Here is an 18,031-nt window from a genome sequence, read left to right on the forward strand (position 1 = left end):
AATGGGTATATTAATCATTAGCCCAAGCTTTCGGTTAATTCAATTCAATTCAAATTATTTCAGGGGTTGTAAACCAATATGATGATGAAGATGCATTATATAAGAGGAAGGGTGACCGTATGGACTGTAAAGGGGTAACCCTGTTTCAGCCCCAGGGGAATGCCAACGCCCCATGGAAAAATAGTTGATTGTGGCCCACTTCAGGCCTTGTGTGTCTGGCGAGTTGCATAAAAAAAAAGTCAATTAAAAAAGATTCAGCAAAGATATGTGGAGGTTTGCAAAAAGCAGTGCTCTTGGTGTGCAAGCCCCTTTCTTTGCTAATTGTCAAAACACTTTAACCAAAACCTTGTAATCAAACCACAGCATTTGTTGATGAAGTTGACTTACGTGTAGCCAGGTAGACAGAGGCAGGAGTGAGCGTTCAAACTATTGATGCATGTACTTCCATGAAGGCATGGGTCAGGCTTACAGTTGTTGATTTCAACCTCACACCTCACACCTTTGAAACCTTCAAGTGGAAAGATACAAATTAAGCTATTAACATATTAGACTAAGTGGAAAGATAGAAGTATATAGACATTAGGTGGAAACTCATATGAGATCAATTGGGTAGGAAGTGGAACCCCAATCCCCATATTAAGGCTAGCCATATTAAGAACATAACCCTTATGCCATGATAGCTGATAGACAGACTAACAGAAACAATCAAGTAATGGTTAGTTTGAGGTAAAAACAACTTGATTTACCTTGTGGGCACACACAGTGTCGAGTGCCGAGGGAAGATGGGACACATTGAGCATTGTTCTGACATGGCTCAGCAGCACAGATATCTAAAGATGTCTCACAGTGAGTTCCAGTATACCCAGCACTGCACCGACATGTATAACGATTGGCCTAGCATCAACAGAAACAAATAAACGGGTTTTGATCAGAGACTTTTAAACCAAGCATGAAAGCCACATAGACATTTACGACATGTTGTTTGTAAGGGCAGATGTGTTCCTGAAATCATCTCAATATAGTCAGCATTAAAGTGGAGTGTCCCAGGCTCATGGGGAATCATGCTGTGATTGGCCAGGCTGGGAATCCAACACACACTCAGGAACTTGGTTGAACATAACACAGTTCCAGCTTGTCAAAAACTGCTGGCAAGCTGGCTGCTTAAAATGGAGAAGTATTACTTTATACAAGGTGTGCTTTTCTGATGACATGACAGTCATCAAAGAGGTGTTAAAGGTCAACCTATTTTAAATCAGTGCTTAAAATCTTACCTGATCAATGCAACTGGCTCCATTTTGGCATTGGTGACCAACACAATCATCGACATTAGTCTGACAAAAATACCCTTCAAAACCAGTTGGACATTGGCAAGTGAACCCAGCCTCATTAGCATTGCAGGAGCCACCATGCCTGCAGGGGTTTGGCTGGCAGAAGCCTGGGTTGATCTGACAGTGGACGCCTCTCATATTATTCACACAGCTACAGGTGTAGGAGTTGATTCCATCAATGCAGAGGCCTTGATTTTTACAGGGATTGCTGAAGCATTCATTGATGTTGACTTGACAGTCCTGGCCAGTAAATCCAGGCTTGCATTTACAGGTGTAGGATTGCAGGCCATCGATGCAGATCCCAGAGTTTTTGCAAGGGGAGCTCAGACAGTCATCTACGTTGATCTCACATTGTTCACCGACCCATCCTTCTGAGCAGTTACAGGAGAACATATCAACCATGTCATAGCATGTGCCACCATTGGCACAGGGGTTGGATTGGCATTCATTGATGTCAATGCTACACTCTCGACCAGTGTAGCCTGAATCACATCTACAAAGGTACGATTCAATCCCGTCAATGCACTCACCATGATCACAAGCACTGGGGAAGCAATCATTCTTGTTGTTCTCACAGTAGATCCCATTGAAACCAGAAACACACTCGCACAAGTAACCATTGATCCTGTCCACACAGGTGCCTCCGTTCTGGCAAGGGGACGACACACATTCATCTATTTGAATATTGCAAAGGGTACCAGTGAAGCCATATTGGCATTCACAGATAAATGTATTATCTCCATCAATACAGATTGCATTATTGGCACATGGCTTCTTGGCACAGTCGTCAAAGTTGATTTCACAATATTCACCTATAATGGGTAAGGAAACACAAAAACAAATTACTGATGGTAAATGCACCGTATACTTGCTCCTTACTGCATGGTTTTGCATTAAGATATAGAAAATTAAATTTGCCCCATCAAATTTGCTCATGTCTTCAGTGTTTATAATTTGTGTGGATGTTTAACATATAAACCTATATCTGTCAATACCAAACTTTAGGGAGTGCCACAGCCCAAAACCTCTGAGGGACTTCTGAGACAGAACTTGACAAGGAGGTCAGGAGAACGTCATTTAATAAATGGTTGATTGGTACTTGGTCGGTAATCCTCCTGCTTTCGCATCCTTTTGAAATGAAGTTCTAGTCTTTTTGTTTACTGTTGTCTTGAAGAAATTGCTTTCTATTCAATTCATTTCCAATACAACCGGACAAACTTAAACAGTACTTTGCAACAGAAATCAAAATATACCTGTTTTATACCAAGTGAGCATGTAAAGTAATTTTACTTTACAGGCACACTTGACTGTAAACCCCAAAAATTAAATGATACCAACATGTAGAAACAAAAAGGTGAAGCATAGGTTTTGTACATTCCCTAGAAAACTGGACAACACTTCAAAACAACAACAAATGGACAGGACAGTACAATACAACAGAAGAGTGAGACTTTGCAAAGCTTTTATTTCCCTGTGATATGTAAAGAATGTTATTAGAAACATCTGCTGATTTCCACTCACCAATAAATCCATCCATACAGAGACAGAGTTCGCCACTAGAGGGCGATGAACATGAGCCGCCATTAAGACAGGTAACTCCTTCGAGGCAAAGGTCCAATTCAATCTCACAGTCTTGGCCTGACAGACCAGCTGGGCATGTGCAGAAGTAGTCATCCCCTTCGTCTTCACACGGTGCGTCATGGTGGCAAGGATTGGGGCTGCATAGATCACTTCTTACTTCACAATTTGGTCCTGAAAAACAATGTGAATTTACATGGTTAAGATGCCTAATACCTTGTAGTTGTAGAGGCTAAGATTAGCAGAGGTAAGACAGTCGCTATCGGGTAAAGGCTACCTCTACGGGAGAGAAATGTATACAGAACAAGAGGTTGGTGGAGGAAGTTGCCTCTGTTAGGTATCATGCAGGTCAGCCTTTTCTCAACAAAAGAGGTCATAATGAGTCACTTCTTATACAAATTTTTACTAAAATATCCTCCATTATGCTAAGCCAAATATCTGTCATGCTTGAAGATGGAATGAAAAGCCAAATTTACACTCACCCTCATAACCATCTGCACAGATACACAGATAGCTATTGATGCCATCGATGCATGTACCATTATTAGAACACGGCTCATTCGTACATTCATTCAGGTTTGTCTCGCAGTGAAGACCTGTGAACCCAGGCTGGCACTCACAACTGTAGCCGGCACTTCCAGTGGCTTCTTTAGAGCACACACCATCATTGTTACAGGGATTGGGATCGCATAAATTTAGATCCAAATCGCAGTGAACCCCTCCATGACCACGAGGGCAGGCACACTGATAGTGGTCATCTAAATCTTGACACGTAGCCCCGTTTGCACAGGGGTTGACAGCACATAGGTCCATATCTATCTCACAGTTGTCTCCCTCATAGCCTGTAATGCAGGAGCAGCGATAGGAGGCGTTTCCATCAATGCAGGTGCCACTATGCTGGCATGGGTTAGAGACACACTCGTTCATGGAAGTCTCACAATTATCACCAGTGAAGCCAGCAGCACAACTGCAGATGTACTCTCCCTCACCGTCAGTGCATGAACCACCGTTCAGACAGGGTCGGCTTAGGCACTCATTGATGTTTGTTGCACAGGTGGCACCAGTAAAACCCAAATCACATGTACATGTGAACCCATTGGTCTGGTCATTGCAGGTTCCACTGTTCTCACAAGGTGCATCAATGCAGTAGTCTATGTCAATAGAGCAATCATCACCTGTATGTATCCAAAACACACAAAATTACATCAGGAAAACAATCAACAAAATGCAAAATTATATACTTAGCAAAGTCACCCACAACAACAAAATCAACCCCACCTAGCAAGCTCCCTTAAATTCCCCCATCCCAAGAAACGCTTATCTAGAAAACAAAAGGGGGCATTTAAGACTAGTTAAGTAAAAACAAGTCTATTACAAATCTGTGAGTGGCTCTGGAAATTTAACAAGAGTCCCTTGCTTTATTGTGGCATAACTGCAAAATTCTATCAAATGCACCTAGTTTGAAAGGACAACAATGTTTATTCTGACATAAAGGATGGACAACTTCAAAATATTTCATAAGGGACCTTTGACAGACCAACCATTGTTGTTCTTCCACACGAAGTGCAACTTGCAAAATTGTACAACCATGCTCAAAATTAAAAATTAACATGCTTAAATTGCAAGCAAGGGATCCCTGCTATAGACTGTGCAAGTCTCGCGCGCACCGCTGCGAGAAAACACGACAACTGAAGAACTTTATTTTTTTGTGAATCAAATCTTTGCTTTAATTTATTCTTAATGCCGTATCTGAACAACAAAAATACCCATTAGAGCTTGTTTAAATAAGTTTTAGCTTTTAAAACAACAACACAATTATCGGTTAAAGTCTATGTATGGACACAAGTAAAACTCTGGGACAAGGATGTTTGTTTGATTTTAAATGTTTTGAAACCCCTTATGTAAATCTACGCCCAAATGTGAAACTACTAAAAGCTGGTTTATACGCGGACGCACGATGGTCGCAAGGGCGTTAGATAAACGCGTGACGCATTTTAAAGAGGAAGCTGACGCCCAAGCGACCAATGAAAAGGCTTTCCACCCCGCGCGGCCAAAACAAGCGTCTGCGTAAGTTTCTTGATCGCAGATGGGCACAAATTCTTAATTTTTTACAACTAACCTGACCTGAGGTCAAGTTTAAATATCGGGTTTTCTTCGTTATTATGTTGACTTTATTTTTACTTTTATATATGTTGTTAATTAGTATTACATTTTTAACAACATATGTCATTTTTATGGTCATAAACTACATTAGACTAAAGTAATGGACGAAACAAAATCTCCCCAACGTAAAACTCCATAAGGTTGGGACCACAATGGTCCCGGAAGTTCAAATCTGCGCGAGACTTGCACAGTCTATTGCGGTCGTGTGAAAAGGGCTTTTGATTTTAATAGTCTGGTTAAGACGGAATGTCTGGTTACCTTCGAATCCTGTCAGACATAAGCAACTGAAAGCATCAAGTTCATCTAGACAGGTCCCACCATTGAGACAGGAATCTTGTTGACAATCATCCACGTTGGTCTGACAGTGCTGGCCTGTTAAGCCCACTGGGCACTCACAACGGTACGTCCCTATCTGCTCAACACAAGTTCCACCATTCAGACAGGAATCGGCCAAGCAGAAAGTTTGCACTGTGGGAATAAATTTAAAGTTTTGTCCTTAATGTTTTGTTCTTATTTGACTTGAAAAGTACAAAGTACACAGTGTTTATCACACATCAAATCATGGCCTGCAAAGTTTGAAGGAAAAGCCATTATCAGACTATACTCTTATTTAAAACTAATGTGTTTGCTATTGTTATTAGTTAATTAAATAAAACATACAACCATCGCAGCCAAAGCCTGAATTGTGGTAAAAATACAGAGATTTGTAAAAACTGCATATTCATAAATACCTCAGACAGTTTTGCTTTTCCTATCGGCGGAAAACACATCACATGGGGGTGTTTCAACGGTGGATAATGACCAGCTAGAGCTCTGTTTATAACTGATTGTTTTTGGATACTACGCGCTAGTCTTGGTGTAAAACTTTTCTCGTTACGGGCGATGTGGGCGCTGTGTGTGAATGGAAAACGAGAAATGTCTGGCACCAAGACTAGCGCACAAAGCATATCCAAAAACTGTTGTCTCAGTCATAAAAATGCAACACACATAAAGAGCTCAAGGACGTCGGGAAACAGGCCAAGTTTTACAGAGTTACTTACTTTATTTACGCCTGTTAACCAAAGAGGCGTTCTTGAATTGGAATACAAAAGGTGTGACTCGTTCAGGGTTGTGGCAGTGTGATAAAGGCCCTCGCCTAAAGGCCGTGGGCCTATATCACACAGCCACGACCCTGCCGGTTTTAAACGGCCGTTTCAGAACTTGTCGCTACCCTTTTATTCCCTTATTAAGGGATACATGGAGAAAGCAGTCATCAACAACAATTAAAACGCAATGACTAACAATAAACACTGTTTACTTACTCTGACACATGTCCGATGTTGTTGCACCAGTGCTTTGGGTTATTTCCCATTCAGGGCATGAATCACATGAACTCTGACCTTCCTCTGACTGGTAGCTATGAAGAGGACAAGAGGTACATGGCTGCACCCCTGTAGAGGAAAACGTTCCTAAACCGCACACATCTGAAATAAGGTGTTGCAGAAGATTAAAAATAAACTACTCCAGCCAGGAATATGATATCAAGTGCTGAAAGAATCTAGGCAGACATGTACATGTATGAACGAACTTGTTCACCAGGGCCCAATTTCATAGCGCTGCTTAGCGGCCGATTTTGTGCTTACTGTGCAATTTCTATTTCATAGCCCTGCTAACTGTAAGCACAAGAAAAGGCATGCTAACCTTCCGGTGCTTACCGCATGAAAATAAATGATGTCACAATTCAAATCCATGTTAAACATGCAATATGTCCGCCCATTTTTTCTGGTAACCTGTGAAAATACGCTAAGGCTTGAGCAAGTTTTTCTAACATGCAAATTTGCTTACCGTTAAGCAGCGCTATGAAGTTGGGCCCTGGTAAGTCAAGAACAAAATTGAACTGATGAGAACCTAAGGTTTGTCACATCATCCGGATCACTTTGGTTGAAGTTCTCAATGTTCTCTGTACACAGATACATGCAGTGCTCAGCAGAGATGTCCCACCACATTAATCAACATAAAAAAAACCCAGTTAAATCATACCTGTACACTCCCCAACAGTTGAAGAACCCATTCTGGCTGTAGACTGACCGACCGGACATTGCTGACAGTAATTAGACCCTGCCATGGCCTGGTACGATCCTTTCTCACATTTCAAGCATGGCTCAAGTCCAGTGCTCGAGAAATGACCACTTGGGCAAATACCTGAATTACAATTTGAGACAAAACAAAATTGTAATGAGAAGTGATTTTGGCGCCCTACTAATTGCGCCATTTTTATTGTTCTTGTTGCTGACAACATTGGAAAAGGGCGGTAAATGAGACGCCTGGCTATCATCTCAAAAGTGCACCCATTGACTGATTAGATCACTTCTACTCCTCCGGCCTTCCCCACAGGGGATTATCTAAGATCGGATCATATTTCATAGACAGTAACAACCATGGTAACAACTGACTTCCTCACAGGGGATTATCTAAAATCGGATCATATTTCATAGACAGTAACAACCGAGGTAACAACTGACTTCCTCATAGGGGATTATCTAAAATTGGATCATATTTCATTATCATAATGAGCCACAACTGAATCAGCTTGACCCTGACTATCTACCTCAGTGATAGTGTTCTCTTTCCACATATTATGGATCAACATAACACAACAAGTTGAAGAACACCTACCTAGACATTCTTCAGCGCTCTTGGTTGTATTCCCGATGGTTGATGTTCCTGGGGGACACGTCTTGCAGGTTAACTGTGCCTCTTCATCTTGATAGGATCCTACTGGGCAACTTATACATGTAATGGTTGCACTGTCAAAGTAAAATCCCAACCCACATTCCACTACAGTATAGGGAGAAAATAGAAATCAAAATTGACAGTTTTTAATAACACACCACAATATTACATCCTAGTCAAAATTCCGTCTAATAACTTGCATAGTTCCCTCTGATAACAGGTACAAATCTATCAATTTGAACTCGAGGCATGAGGGTAAATTTTTGCGGCAGTATTTTAAATTGTTGACTATGTTACAGATTGGATATACCAGTGCTGTGCAAGCAAACCAGTTTCAACTTGACAAAGGAATATATAAATGGACATACCACAATCTAAATCAGCTGTTGGCACATGTCCCAAGGGGCAGGATGAGCTTGGTTCATCTTCAAACAAAACATCAGGATTGGGATTTACTTCCAGGCCCTGAACATCCGGAACAAGGTTCCCTTGATCACATTCCTCTAGTACATTGTCTGACAGCTCAAAGAGAGTATCGTACCCGTTCCATTTCTCGTCCTCAAACACATCACCTTCCACCATTGGATCAGTGGGTAGGAGATATATCATATCAAATGATATCGTTAGCTCAAAGTCCATTGATGAGACATCCCTTTGATGGCGAGTTTGACTTCTTTTGCGATTCTGGTGTATGGTTGGATGTCTGCGACGATACCTCTTGGAATTATCTCTTGGGTCTGATGGAAGTCTACCCTCTTTTTTCATACCACTGAGCCACTTCTGTGCATGTTCCATAAGCTCCATGTCAGCGTCCATCTTGAGATCGCTGTCATTCTTAGGTTGAAACATCTGTTGGATGCCACTGTGGACACTGTTAGATGAATCTCTCCATCTGGTGACATCACGACGACCTCTTGATGATGTGGGTCCGCAAGTCACCTGTACATTGTCCACATTGCATTGGTCAGCATTGTTGGTGCAGATGGCGCTGACAGTGGACTGGTTGAGAAGCTGGATGAATTGTGTTTTGATCTGATCTTGTGTTGCTGGATCAGAACAGTCTCCGCTGAAATACTGCAGCACAGACGAAAGCTTCAACGAGTTTGCTCGTCTCTTTCCTATTTTATGTATTGGGAAAAGATGGTAAGTACAAGTCTAACAATGAATACACGAATACACATCTAATAAGGCAACTTGGCAGAAATTACAAACTTGTGAAAAGATGGCATTGTAAATTAAGGGCACAGGTGGAAACATTTGAAACATTGCATCCTGTAATAGCGTACATTAGCTGAGCATATTTGCAGGTGCCAGTCTAAATAGCAACTTTGCACGTCAGTTTTGGGGTTTTCCATAAACATTAACATTTGACTGGCACTCTTTGTTAATACTCACTGTTACAATCAGGAAACTTTGGAAGAGGTGTCCATCGGCCGGACAGGCCACACAAAAATACAGATGTATCTAGATCCCTTGATACATCGTAGTTCTCATTGCAGAACATTGAACAAAAGTGACCATATGCCCACTCATCACAAGCTTTAGCTCCGTTCCTTGGTTCATTAAGCTCTGGACATGAAATGGCTAAAATGAAAAGAAAAAAAAAACAGGAACAATCTGATCGAGTTTCCGCATTTTTGTTATCAGTTCTCAATTTTTAGATCAAGCCCATAAACACACACAATTGGGGAGCCAGTTCTTGTCTTATAATTTGGACTTATTTTGTTTAGCAACGCCTACACTAGCTTTTTAAACTAAATAAAATGTGTCGTCCTCGGGTTGAAAACCACCAAGATCCCTTTTCCATAAGTCCTTGGCGTCAATTGGTCGTTACACTTACCCACTGATCCAACAGCAAACTATTTAACACATTGATTCTAGTGATATTTTATGCAAGGGATCATGCTACAACAAAAGTACCTGTAGTCAGGCCGGCAGCATGTTTAGTGGAATCGAAGACAAACTACTTCTAAATGGGTTTAGGCCAAAAGGGTGAAAATACTGGGGGAAAAGTTTCCGTATCCTGCCACCACTTTTTTATTTGCTATGAAATAAACTAGTATGTAATTAACTCAAAAGAGATGTTCCTCTTTTTTTAAATGAGTGAAAAAGTGGTGGCAGGATACTGAAAGTTTTCCTCACTGGGTTCTACATCAGGGTACATTTATGCTTCCTTAAAAAGTGAAAAAAAAAATGAAAAAAAATAAAGACAATTCTTACGTGTGATTGTCACAGTAAACTGGCATATGCTGGTCTTTCCATTATCCAAATTGGTTGCAGTGCATTGAATGTTAGTACTACCCCATGGAAATGAAGCTCCGCTTGTGTGAGAGCACGATGTATCCAATTCATCCCCAGTCAGCTCTCCGAATTCAGGCTGCGAAAAAACAAACGAGGAACCACAGGTTGTTCAACTTAATTGGCAATGAGCTGTCAACGTCTGTTTTTATTCTTATATCCTGGAGAGTTTTATACTCCAATGGCTGTAGAATGGACGAGTAAGTGCATTGTAGGCAAAAACATCGTAAATTTGTAAATTAATTCTGCGTTGTGGTGTGTTTGTTTGTTTGTTACTGTTTTGTCTTTTTTTGGAGGAGTTTAACCCTCGTTTTTACCTTTGTTGACTCAACCGTATTACTTCATGAACTGTTTTTTATAATGATAATGATCAATATAGGAATACGAATATTAAGGTAGGATCCAAAAACCCCAAAACAAACAAAAATTGACATATTTCCAGTTGGACACTGACCAATAGAAGGGTTGACCCTGAAATTACCTGTACCCAGTTTTATACAAACCAAGAAATAAACAAGCACAACACAATTTTGCTTACCAGGATAAGGTTACCAGCCAAAATGCAATGTAAACATGTACCATTTGTATGTGGTGTCCTGCTTATTTTTGTTTTCTTAGCAGAAAGCTATTAAAGGCAGTGGAGTGACGCGCGGACACTATTGGTAATTACTCAAATAATTATTAGTGTAAGGATCCGCCAAGTGCGCCCTCATAGTTGAACTGTCTAAAGTTTACTTTTAGGATTGTCACGTGACGATCTTTCTCTTTTCCAATAGCTTCGTTCTTGGAAGAGCACATTTTATTTGAGTGGTAATTCTCTCTATTTTTATAGGGAGCATGGCTCTGGCCATGCTTCAAAACCCCATTTATCTGGGAGGGATAGGGATAGAGCTATCTGTGTATTTTGGCGGATGCTCGTCCTTTATTCATTAGAGGGCCAGCTCTCCTTCCCGTGTCTCTACGTTAGCATCAAAACCTTACTTGGTAACGAGTAATAATTATAGCTTTAGGGCTAATCATCCGTACTCGCAGCTAAGAGCTGAATTGCAAAGGATGCGGCTACAACGTGTTCGAGAAGCAGGCATGCAAGGGCGCATTCAGCTGCCAGCCACATCAACCCATTATGACCACGGAGCACAGCCAAGATCAAAAGTGTTTGACTTTTATCCTGAGAGAGGAAAACCGGCTAGTCTGGAAAACCCTCGTGGCACAGCAGAGAACCAAAGCACAACTCAACTCACATATGACCCCGACCGGGAATCGAACCGGGGTCACCTTGTTGAGAGGCGAGCGCTTTACGCACAAGCCAACTGTGCCACCAGCTGTTGATAGTATAAAACATTGTGAAAAACAGCTCCCTATGAAGTAATGTAGTTTTCGAGAAAGAAGTATTTTTCCACGAGTTTGATTTTGAGACCTTAGATTTAGAATTTGAGGTCTTGAAATCGAGCATCTGAGAGCACACAACTTCGTGTGACAAGGGTGTTTTTCTTCCATTATTATCTCGCAACAACTTCGATGACCGATTGAGCTCAAATTTTTACAGGTTTGTTATGTCATGCATATGTTGAGATACAGCAAGTGAGAAGACTGGTCTTTGACAATTACCAATAGTGTCCATTGTCTTTAAGCACTATGAATTGTCTGCTTTTAAACAGCTGTTGAAAATCAGACTGAGCCAAATAAGATAGTTGTTCTAGCAGTCCTGTCTAAAAAATGATTAGTTACAAAATTAATAATAAAACATCATTTTATTAGCGCATTACAAATGACAAATTCTTTGATGCGCTTTACGATTGGAAAGTACCAAAACTTTACCTTTAAAATGCAAAAATGGTAATTTTATAGAAGCCAAAACAACAAGTTTACCAACCATTGTCCCTATACAAGACATGAAGTACTGACCTAATCAGCAGCATCAACCGCCTACACTGTCATGAGTACCTTGAACTTGCAAAAGATTAAAAAATGAGCCATGTTCAACTTTTATGTCACTGGTGGATCAATACGGATACATCCAAACTAGTTTGCAGGCTCCTTAAATCTTTACCTCTAGCCAGTTGACTGGAGTTATTGTTTTATCAGTGGTGACATCTTGATTGTCCGGACATGATTTGATGACTGGTGATAAGTTGTCTGAATGGAGAGAAATTGTATATGAAATTAAAAAAGAACACAAATTCATGGATGCAACAGATTGTCTTTTGTAAGAGCCAAACAATTGTATCTTGATGTTTTGTTAATGTTGTACATCGCACAATTCACACAAGCAAGAGACACAATGCAAGCAAATGTATCTTTTAAATAATAATAATAATAATAAAGAGATATTTATAAAGCGCCAAATTGTTAAATAAGGCCTCAAAGCGCTAGATACAAAGGTAAAAAGCAATTTCCAAAATACAACATTACAATACAGAGGGTTTCTGAAGAAACCAGGTTAAAAAGACAATTACAAAAAAAAATGCTACAATGCAAATCTGTAGCATTTGCATTTAAGACAACTTAGGATGTGGGTACTTTTTGTAACACAAAACACAATGTCCACAGATTTCCATTAAACTTACACCATTTGAAGATAATGATAGTAGAAAGCCTACCTTAAAATATTACATGTAGTTGCTGAGGTGCTGTAGTTTTTGAGAAATGAGTAAAACAATGTCATAAAAATAAGTTTTTAAATGCAAAAATAATTTTCGTCTCATGATCATTGAGACCAAAATTGTTTTACTCATTTCTCAATAAGTACAGCACCCTTAGCACGTTATATTTCCAGGGAAGCTTTCTTCTATCATTCCAAGATTTATTGTAAAAAAGAAAATCAAAAACAAACATACCGTCGATATTAACACTGAAAGAGCACACAACTCTGTTCCCGGCAGTATCACTGAAATTGTAAGACACCACCGTGTCCTGGGTGAAATTATACGGTGAGTCGATGTCATTGGGTGTCTTGATAACTGTAAGTTGATTGCCAGAGTTGTCAGTTGCCATGGGAACATCAAAGGAGAGGAGAACCCCAAGGGTCTGTCCAGACATTGATCCAACTAAGGAGCCAGGGCAGACTTTGAGTACTGGTGGAACGGTATCTAAAATTCACAACATGAAAATACAATTTTTATAAATTGATGAAATTTTTTCCTCCGAGGTTGACTGATGAGATGGCCTTATTTAGAGAGAAATTGTTCATCTATTCAACTGACCTTGGCATGTCACAGAGAGCATGTACAGATTTTGATCCCATGTACCATCAGCGAGGCACGTCACCATTCCATGTGAGGCTGTCAGCTCAAATCCATTACGACAGAAGAAACTGCAGGTAGTACCATAATAAGGTTGTTCTGGACCTCGGCAAATTGAAGGATAAACACCTCCATGGCTTGGGATGAGATCTGCTGGTATGGGGGCACATCTAGCCACTGCAAATAAGAAATTAAATAATTGTTATTTCACTACAAACCTTGAGTGCAAGAACCAATAAGAGATTGAGTAGGAGTTGATAAAGAACCGTTTAGTTTTAGATGTGGAAGGAAACATACATATTTTTGCTTCAAAAGCTGCAGTTGGTTTTTCAGGAAGTCAACAATTCAGACTTTTAAGTTAAGATTCCCTCTATTAGAGACAAAGATTGGACGAGTTGGGGTTTAAATATTAAAACCAATAGCTCAACTAATGTCCATCACAAAGGAGAATAAAGCAAGTTAAACTTCTTTAAAAAAAGAACAAAGGATCGTAATAAGGATAAAAGAGTAGGAACGGCAGTTTAAGACCGGCAGGGTTATGACCGTGCGATAAAGGGCCAAGCCGTAAGTGACGTTCTTTATCGCAAGGCCATGATTCTGAAAGGTTTAAATAGGCGTTTAATCATAATCAAGTTTGAAAATCTGTAAAACATTTCTGAAAATTGTCTTTTACGTTATCAGGCTCCATTTCCTTAAGGGTAAAAACTGCATTGATGCTCACCAGTTGTGCGTACGTGCGAGTGTTAATAGTTTGACTACATGTAAGTTAAGCTGGGCGCCTATGTTTAAACAATTCTCACCATGTTTTTTATGGCAGGTTTTAACATGGCCATGTGTTGCCCTCTCCACCAATCAGAATGGATAAACAGGTACTTTCTATAGAGTAGCCTACTGCACTTACATTGACATGATGGTCTTGGACCGTCCCTGGTCCAAGACAAAAGTCTTGTGGTTGCATTCCTAGAGCATTTTGCTGTTTCCGAACCTTGCAGGGTGTAGCCATTCAGACAGCCCACCTGGCAGGTAGTTCCAAGTTGATCCTCACATGTTCCAATAAAATGCCCGAAGAATGGTGGGTTGAGTGGTCTACATCTGGCAACTATTTTGTGTTTCAGATGCAAATACAATTAAATAAAATAAAGATCACTTTATCAAATGCTTATTCGAGGTTTCTTTGGTGGCAGAGGTTTCTTTGGTGTTATTAATTTCTTGTATTGATGAGAAACTTTTTAACTTTGTAAGAATGATTTTCAGTCATACGTTTAGGCATATTACACTATTTAGCATTGGTATTGTTTTACATTCAGAAATGATTCGAGTGAATAATTTAGCCCAATGTTATGGAGATGCTTACCATTCAGGCAAAGTGGTGATCAAAGGAGCATATAATTCTGCAAAAACCTGAACCTTTTTCCCTTCATAGAAAAAAGTGCAATCTAACTTCACATTACAAAGCCCTATTACTTTAAAACTGGCCATTTGCAGTAACCAGCAATGAAGTTGGAATGGTCTAATGTACATACCTCTGACACTGACTTCAAAGTTACATGAAGCTTGATTCCCTGCTGTATCCGTAGCAATACAGTTGATAATATTATCCCCAACCGGTAGCTGTGCTGGTTGAGCTGGATTGCAGGTTATAGTTGGCGATTCACCAGAATTATCTGTAGCTTCTACTGTCCATGTTACATTCACTTGTAGTGAGGTGTCCGTTGGGTATGCCACAAAGTCAAGTGGACAAGTTGTGAAATGTGGGCTTTCATAATCTAAACATTTAAAATAAATCAGCCAACAGTAAGTTATTTGTGGAGTTTCTCTTGAACTCCGAAAAACCTACTGCACGGTAGTAGAATATAAACATGATAAAACCAGCAAAGTTCTCAAAAGAACATAATCTACACAGCAAGTAGCTGCACACATGGTGTTAACATACACCAAATATATATTGATAACTCACCAATGCATTGTCTCAAATCCCAAATAGTTTGTGGTTATAGTTTGGCAAAATCAAAATCGTTTGATCAGAAAACAATGGAAGTTCTGTAATACTTTCAATCAAACAATAATATCAGAGTACCAGTTTATCTGATTTAACACTTCCCAGGGTATCTAGGAACAACCAAGGGCCAAATGACATTTAGACTAATTGTCCAAGGAATAGGGAATGATCTGCTAAAGTTCAGACAAACATTTCCATGTGTAGATTTCTAGAGATTAAATCTAATCTTACCAACACAGCTAAAAGCAGTGCTATCATGAGACCAATCTCCAGTACCAAGGCATCGGATGAAGGTATAGGAAGGAGGGTCTACTCTATACCCAGATTGAGAACAGCGAAGGTAACAGATGTCATTGTAATCTGGAGAGATGAGGCATTCAGCTGGAGATATCTCCAAGCCCTCAGTAACAACTAAAGCTGGACAACTTCTCTCTGTAAAATAGTATTGTTAGTTGTTTCAAGAGAATTAGTTTCAGGATAGAATGATAGTCGAGAGGGAAGATATAATTATTCCAAGTTCCAGCTAAGTTGAGGAGGCCACAAAAGTCCGTCCAAGCATCAAGACCGGGACGCCAACCCACACCAAGGACCACTCAGCCGGAACACGCAATTATGACAAAGTGGACTCACACATTCAGTCATTTTTATTTGTTATTCAACACACAATTATATGCCTGTAGTTCTAAAGACTAATATTGATTAACAAAAACGTCAAAGCATTGAAATTAAAGGAAAAAATTGTCATACAAGAAACATTTAACATAATTTAAAAAAAATCAAAAAGGGAATGGAAGGGGCCCATGGAAGAGTATCAAGTTAAAATGAGAATTGTTCACATGTATGACAATATGAACACACCTGCTATACATTCAACAAAGAAGATGGCATACAAATGTGAAATTTATAAGATGGATATAAACACATTATGTAGATGGTTTTATGATCCAAGTGACATCTCCAATTTAGTTTGATAATTGTGTAGTAGGGATGTTTAGGAATACGGTTAACAACACACAAACCTTCACAGGTAAAGTCCACCACGTCCCATGTACTATTGGCAAGGCAGGTAGATTGCGGGCTACCAACACCTCCATAGCCATAAGGACAGTACCAATGGCAAGTGGTACCCAGCAGTTCAGTTGCAGGTGGGTAATGAAGGCAGCCTGAACGAAGCACTTGACCAGGCCGGTCAGCCAAGGCAGGACAAGAGATTGCTATGAAAAAAAAAAAAAAAAAAATCCAATTAATGATGGGAGAAAGGTTACGTCACATAGAGAAATGGAATTGCTTGTGATGAGCGACACTATTTTAGACTTTGATGTTCTATTAGATTGGACGACCAAACAGCATGCACAGCATCAAGTCTTACTAATATTATGGGTGTACAATCTCTACATCGACACATAAGTAATTACTTACGTGAACATGTAGGGTTTTGCTCTGTCCACTCCACAAGAGGAGCTTCACCGTTCTTTTCACATTTCCTGCTTTCATTGCCTATCAGTTGGTACCCCGTGTTGCAGGTGAAGCTGCAGGTAGATCCATAGATGTTACTTGGGCACTGGACAAGGGAACCACTGGCTGGTGCTTGTAGGGGCTGGCAGCGTAGAACTGTCAAAGTACATCAAGAGTTACAAGGAATGCCAACAAATGCACACACACTTCAGGTCTTTCAACAATGTAGTTGACATTCTTTATGTAATGATAAAAGTCGCTTTAACATTTGGAAACTCATGAAGGTCTGAGCTTTTCAGAGTAAAACTTGTTTCAAGACTTTTCAAGAACCAATTGGTAGTTATAGAGTCGTCATGGCTGCTAGTATTATACTTTCTAAGAACCAATTGGTAGTTATAGAGTGGTCTTGAATACTAGTAATGTACTTTTCAAGAACCAATTGGTAGTTATAGAGGCGTCTTGAATAATAGTATTGTACTTTTCAAGAACCAATTGGTAGTTATAGAGTAGTCTTGAATACTGGTATTGTACTTTCTCAGAACTAATAGGTAGTTATAGAGTCGTCTTGAATACTAGTATTGTACTTTTCAAGAACCAATTGGTAGCTATAGAGTCGTCTTGAATACTAGTATTGTACTTTTCAAGAACCAATTGGTAGCTATAGAGTTGTCTTGAATACTAGTATTGTACTTTTCAAGAACCAATTGGTAGTTATAGAGGCGTCTTGAATACTAGTATTGTACTTTTCAAGAACCAATTGGTAGTTATAGAGTAGTCTTGAATACTGGTATTGTACTTTCTCAGAACTAATAGGTAGTTATAGAGTCGTCTTGAATACTAGTATTGTACTTTTCAAGAACCAATTGGTAGCTATAGAGTCGTCTTGAATACTAGTATTGTACTTTTCAAGAACCAATTGGTAGCTATAGAGTTGTCTTGAATACTAGTATTGTACTTTTCAAGAACCAATTGGTAGTTATAGAGGCGTCTTGAATACTAGTATTGTACTTTTCAAGAACCAATTGGTACTTATAGAGTTGTCTTGAATACTAGTATTGTACTTTTCAAGAACCAATTGGTAGTTATAGAGGCGTCTTGAATACTAGTATTGTACTTTTCAAGAACCAATTGGTAGTTATAGAGTTGTCTTGAATACTAGTATTGTACTTTTCAAGAACCAATTGGTAGTTATAGAGTGGTCTTGAATACTGGTATTGTACTTTCTAAGAACCAACTGGTAGTTATAGAGTGGTCTT

At 39.6% G+C, this 18,031-nt stretch overlaps 1 protein-coding gene across 1 annotated transcript in view; it reads right to left on the reverse strand.

The window, feature by feature from the left end:
• LOC139935439 (uncharacterized) overlaps positions 1-18,031 on the reverse strand; it is a 56,525-nt gene that overhangs the window by 15,754 nt on the left and 22,740 nt on the right. Inside the window, exons 19-38 of the mRNA XM_071930050.1 lie at positions 16,740-16,931; positions 16,340-16,534; positions 15,552-15,752; positions 14,845-15,087; positions 14,223-14,420; positions 13,283-13,498; positions 12,917-13,168; positions 12,130-12,215; positions 10,002-10,158; positions 9,177-9,365; positions 8,150-8,899; positions 7,725-7,886; positions 7,089-7,250; positions 6,371-6,532; positions 5,328-5,537; positions 3,389-4,081; positions 2,850-3,080; positions 1,272-2,140; positions 747-894; positions 388-508 (exon numbers count right to left, since the gene is read on the reverse strand). Coding sequence (XP_071786151.1) covers positions 388-508; positions 747-894; positions 1,272-2,140; positions 2,850-3,080; positions 3,389-4,081; positions 5,328-5,537; positions 6,371-6,532; positions 7,089-7,250; positions 7,725-7,886; positions 8,150-8,899; positions 9,177-9,365; positions 10,002-10,158; positions 12,130-12,215; positions 12,917-13,168; positions 13,283-13,498; positions 14,223-14,420; positions 14,845-15,087; positions 15,552-15,752; positions 16,340-16,534; positions 16,740-16,931 — 5,437 coding nt within the window. The remainder of the gene's footprint in view (positions 1-387; positions 509-746; positions 895-1,271; positions 2,141-2,849; positions 3,081-3,388; positions 4,082-5,327; positions 5,538-6,370; positions 6,533-7,088; positions 7,251-7,724; positions 7,887-8,149; positions 8,900-9,176; positions 9,366-10,001; positions 10,159-12,129; positions 12,216-12,916; positions 13,169-13,282; positions 13,499-14,222; positions 14,421-14,844; positions 15,088-15,551; positions 15,753-16,339; positions 16,535-16,739; positions 16,932-18,031) is intronic.

The sequence above is a fragment of the Asterias amurensis genome, chromosome 1, assembly GCF_032118995.1.
Source record: "Asterias amurensis chromosome 1, ASM3211899v1".
NCBI classification, from domain to species: Eukaryota; Metazoa; Echinodermata; class Asteroidea; order Forcipulatida; family Asteriidae; genus Asterias; species Asterias amurensis.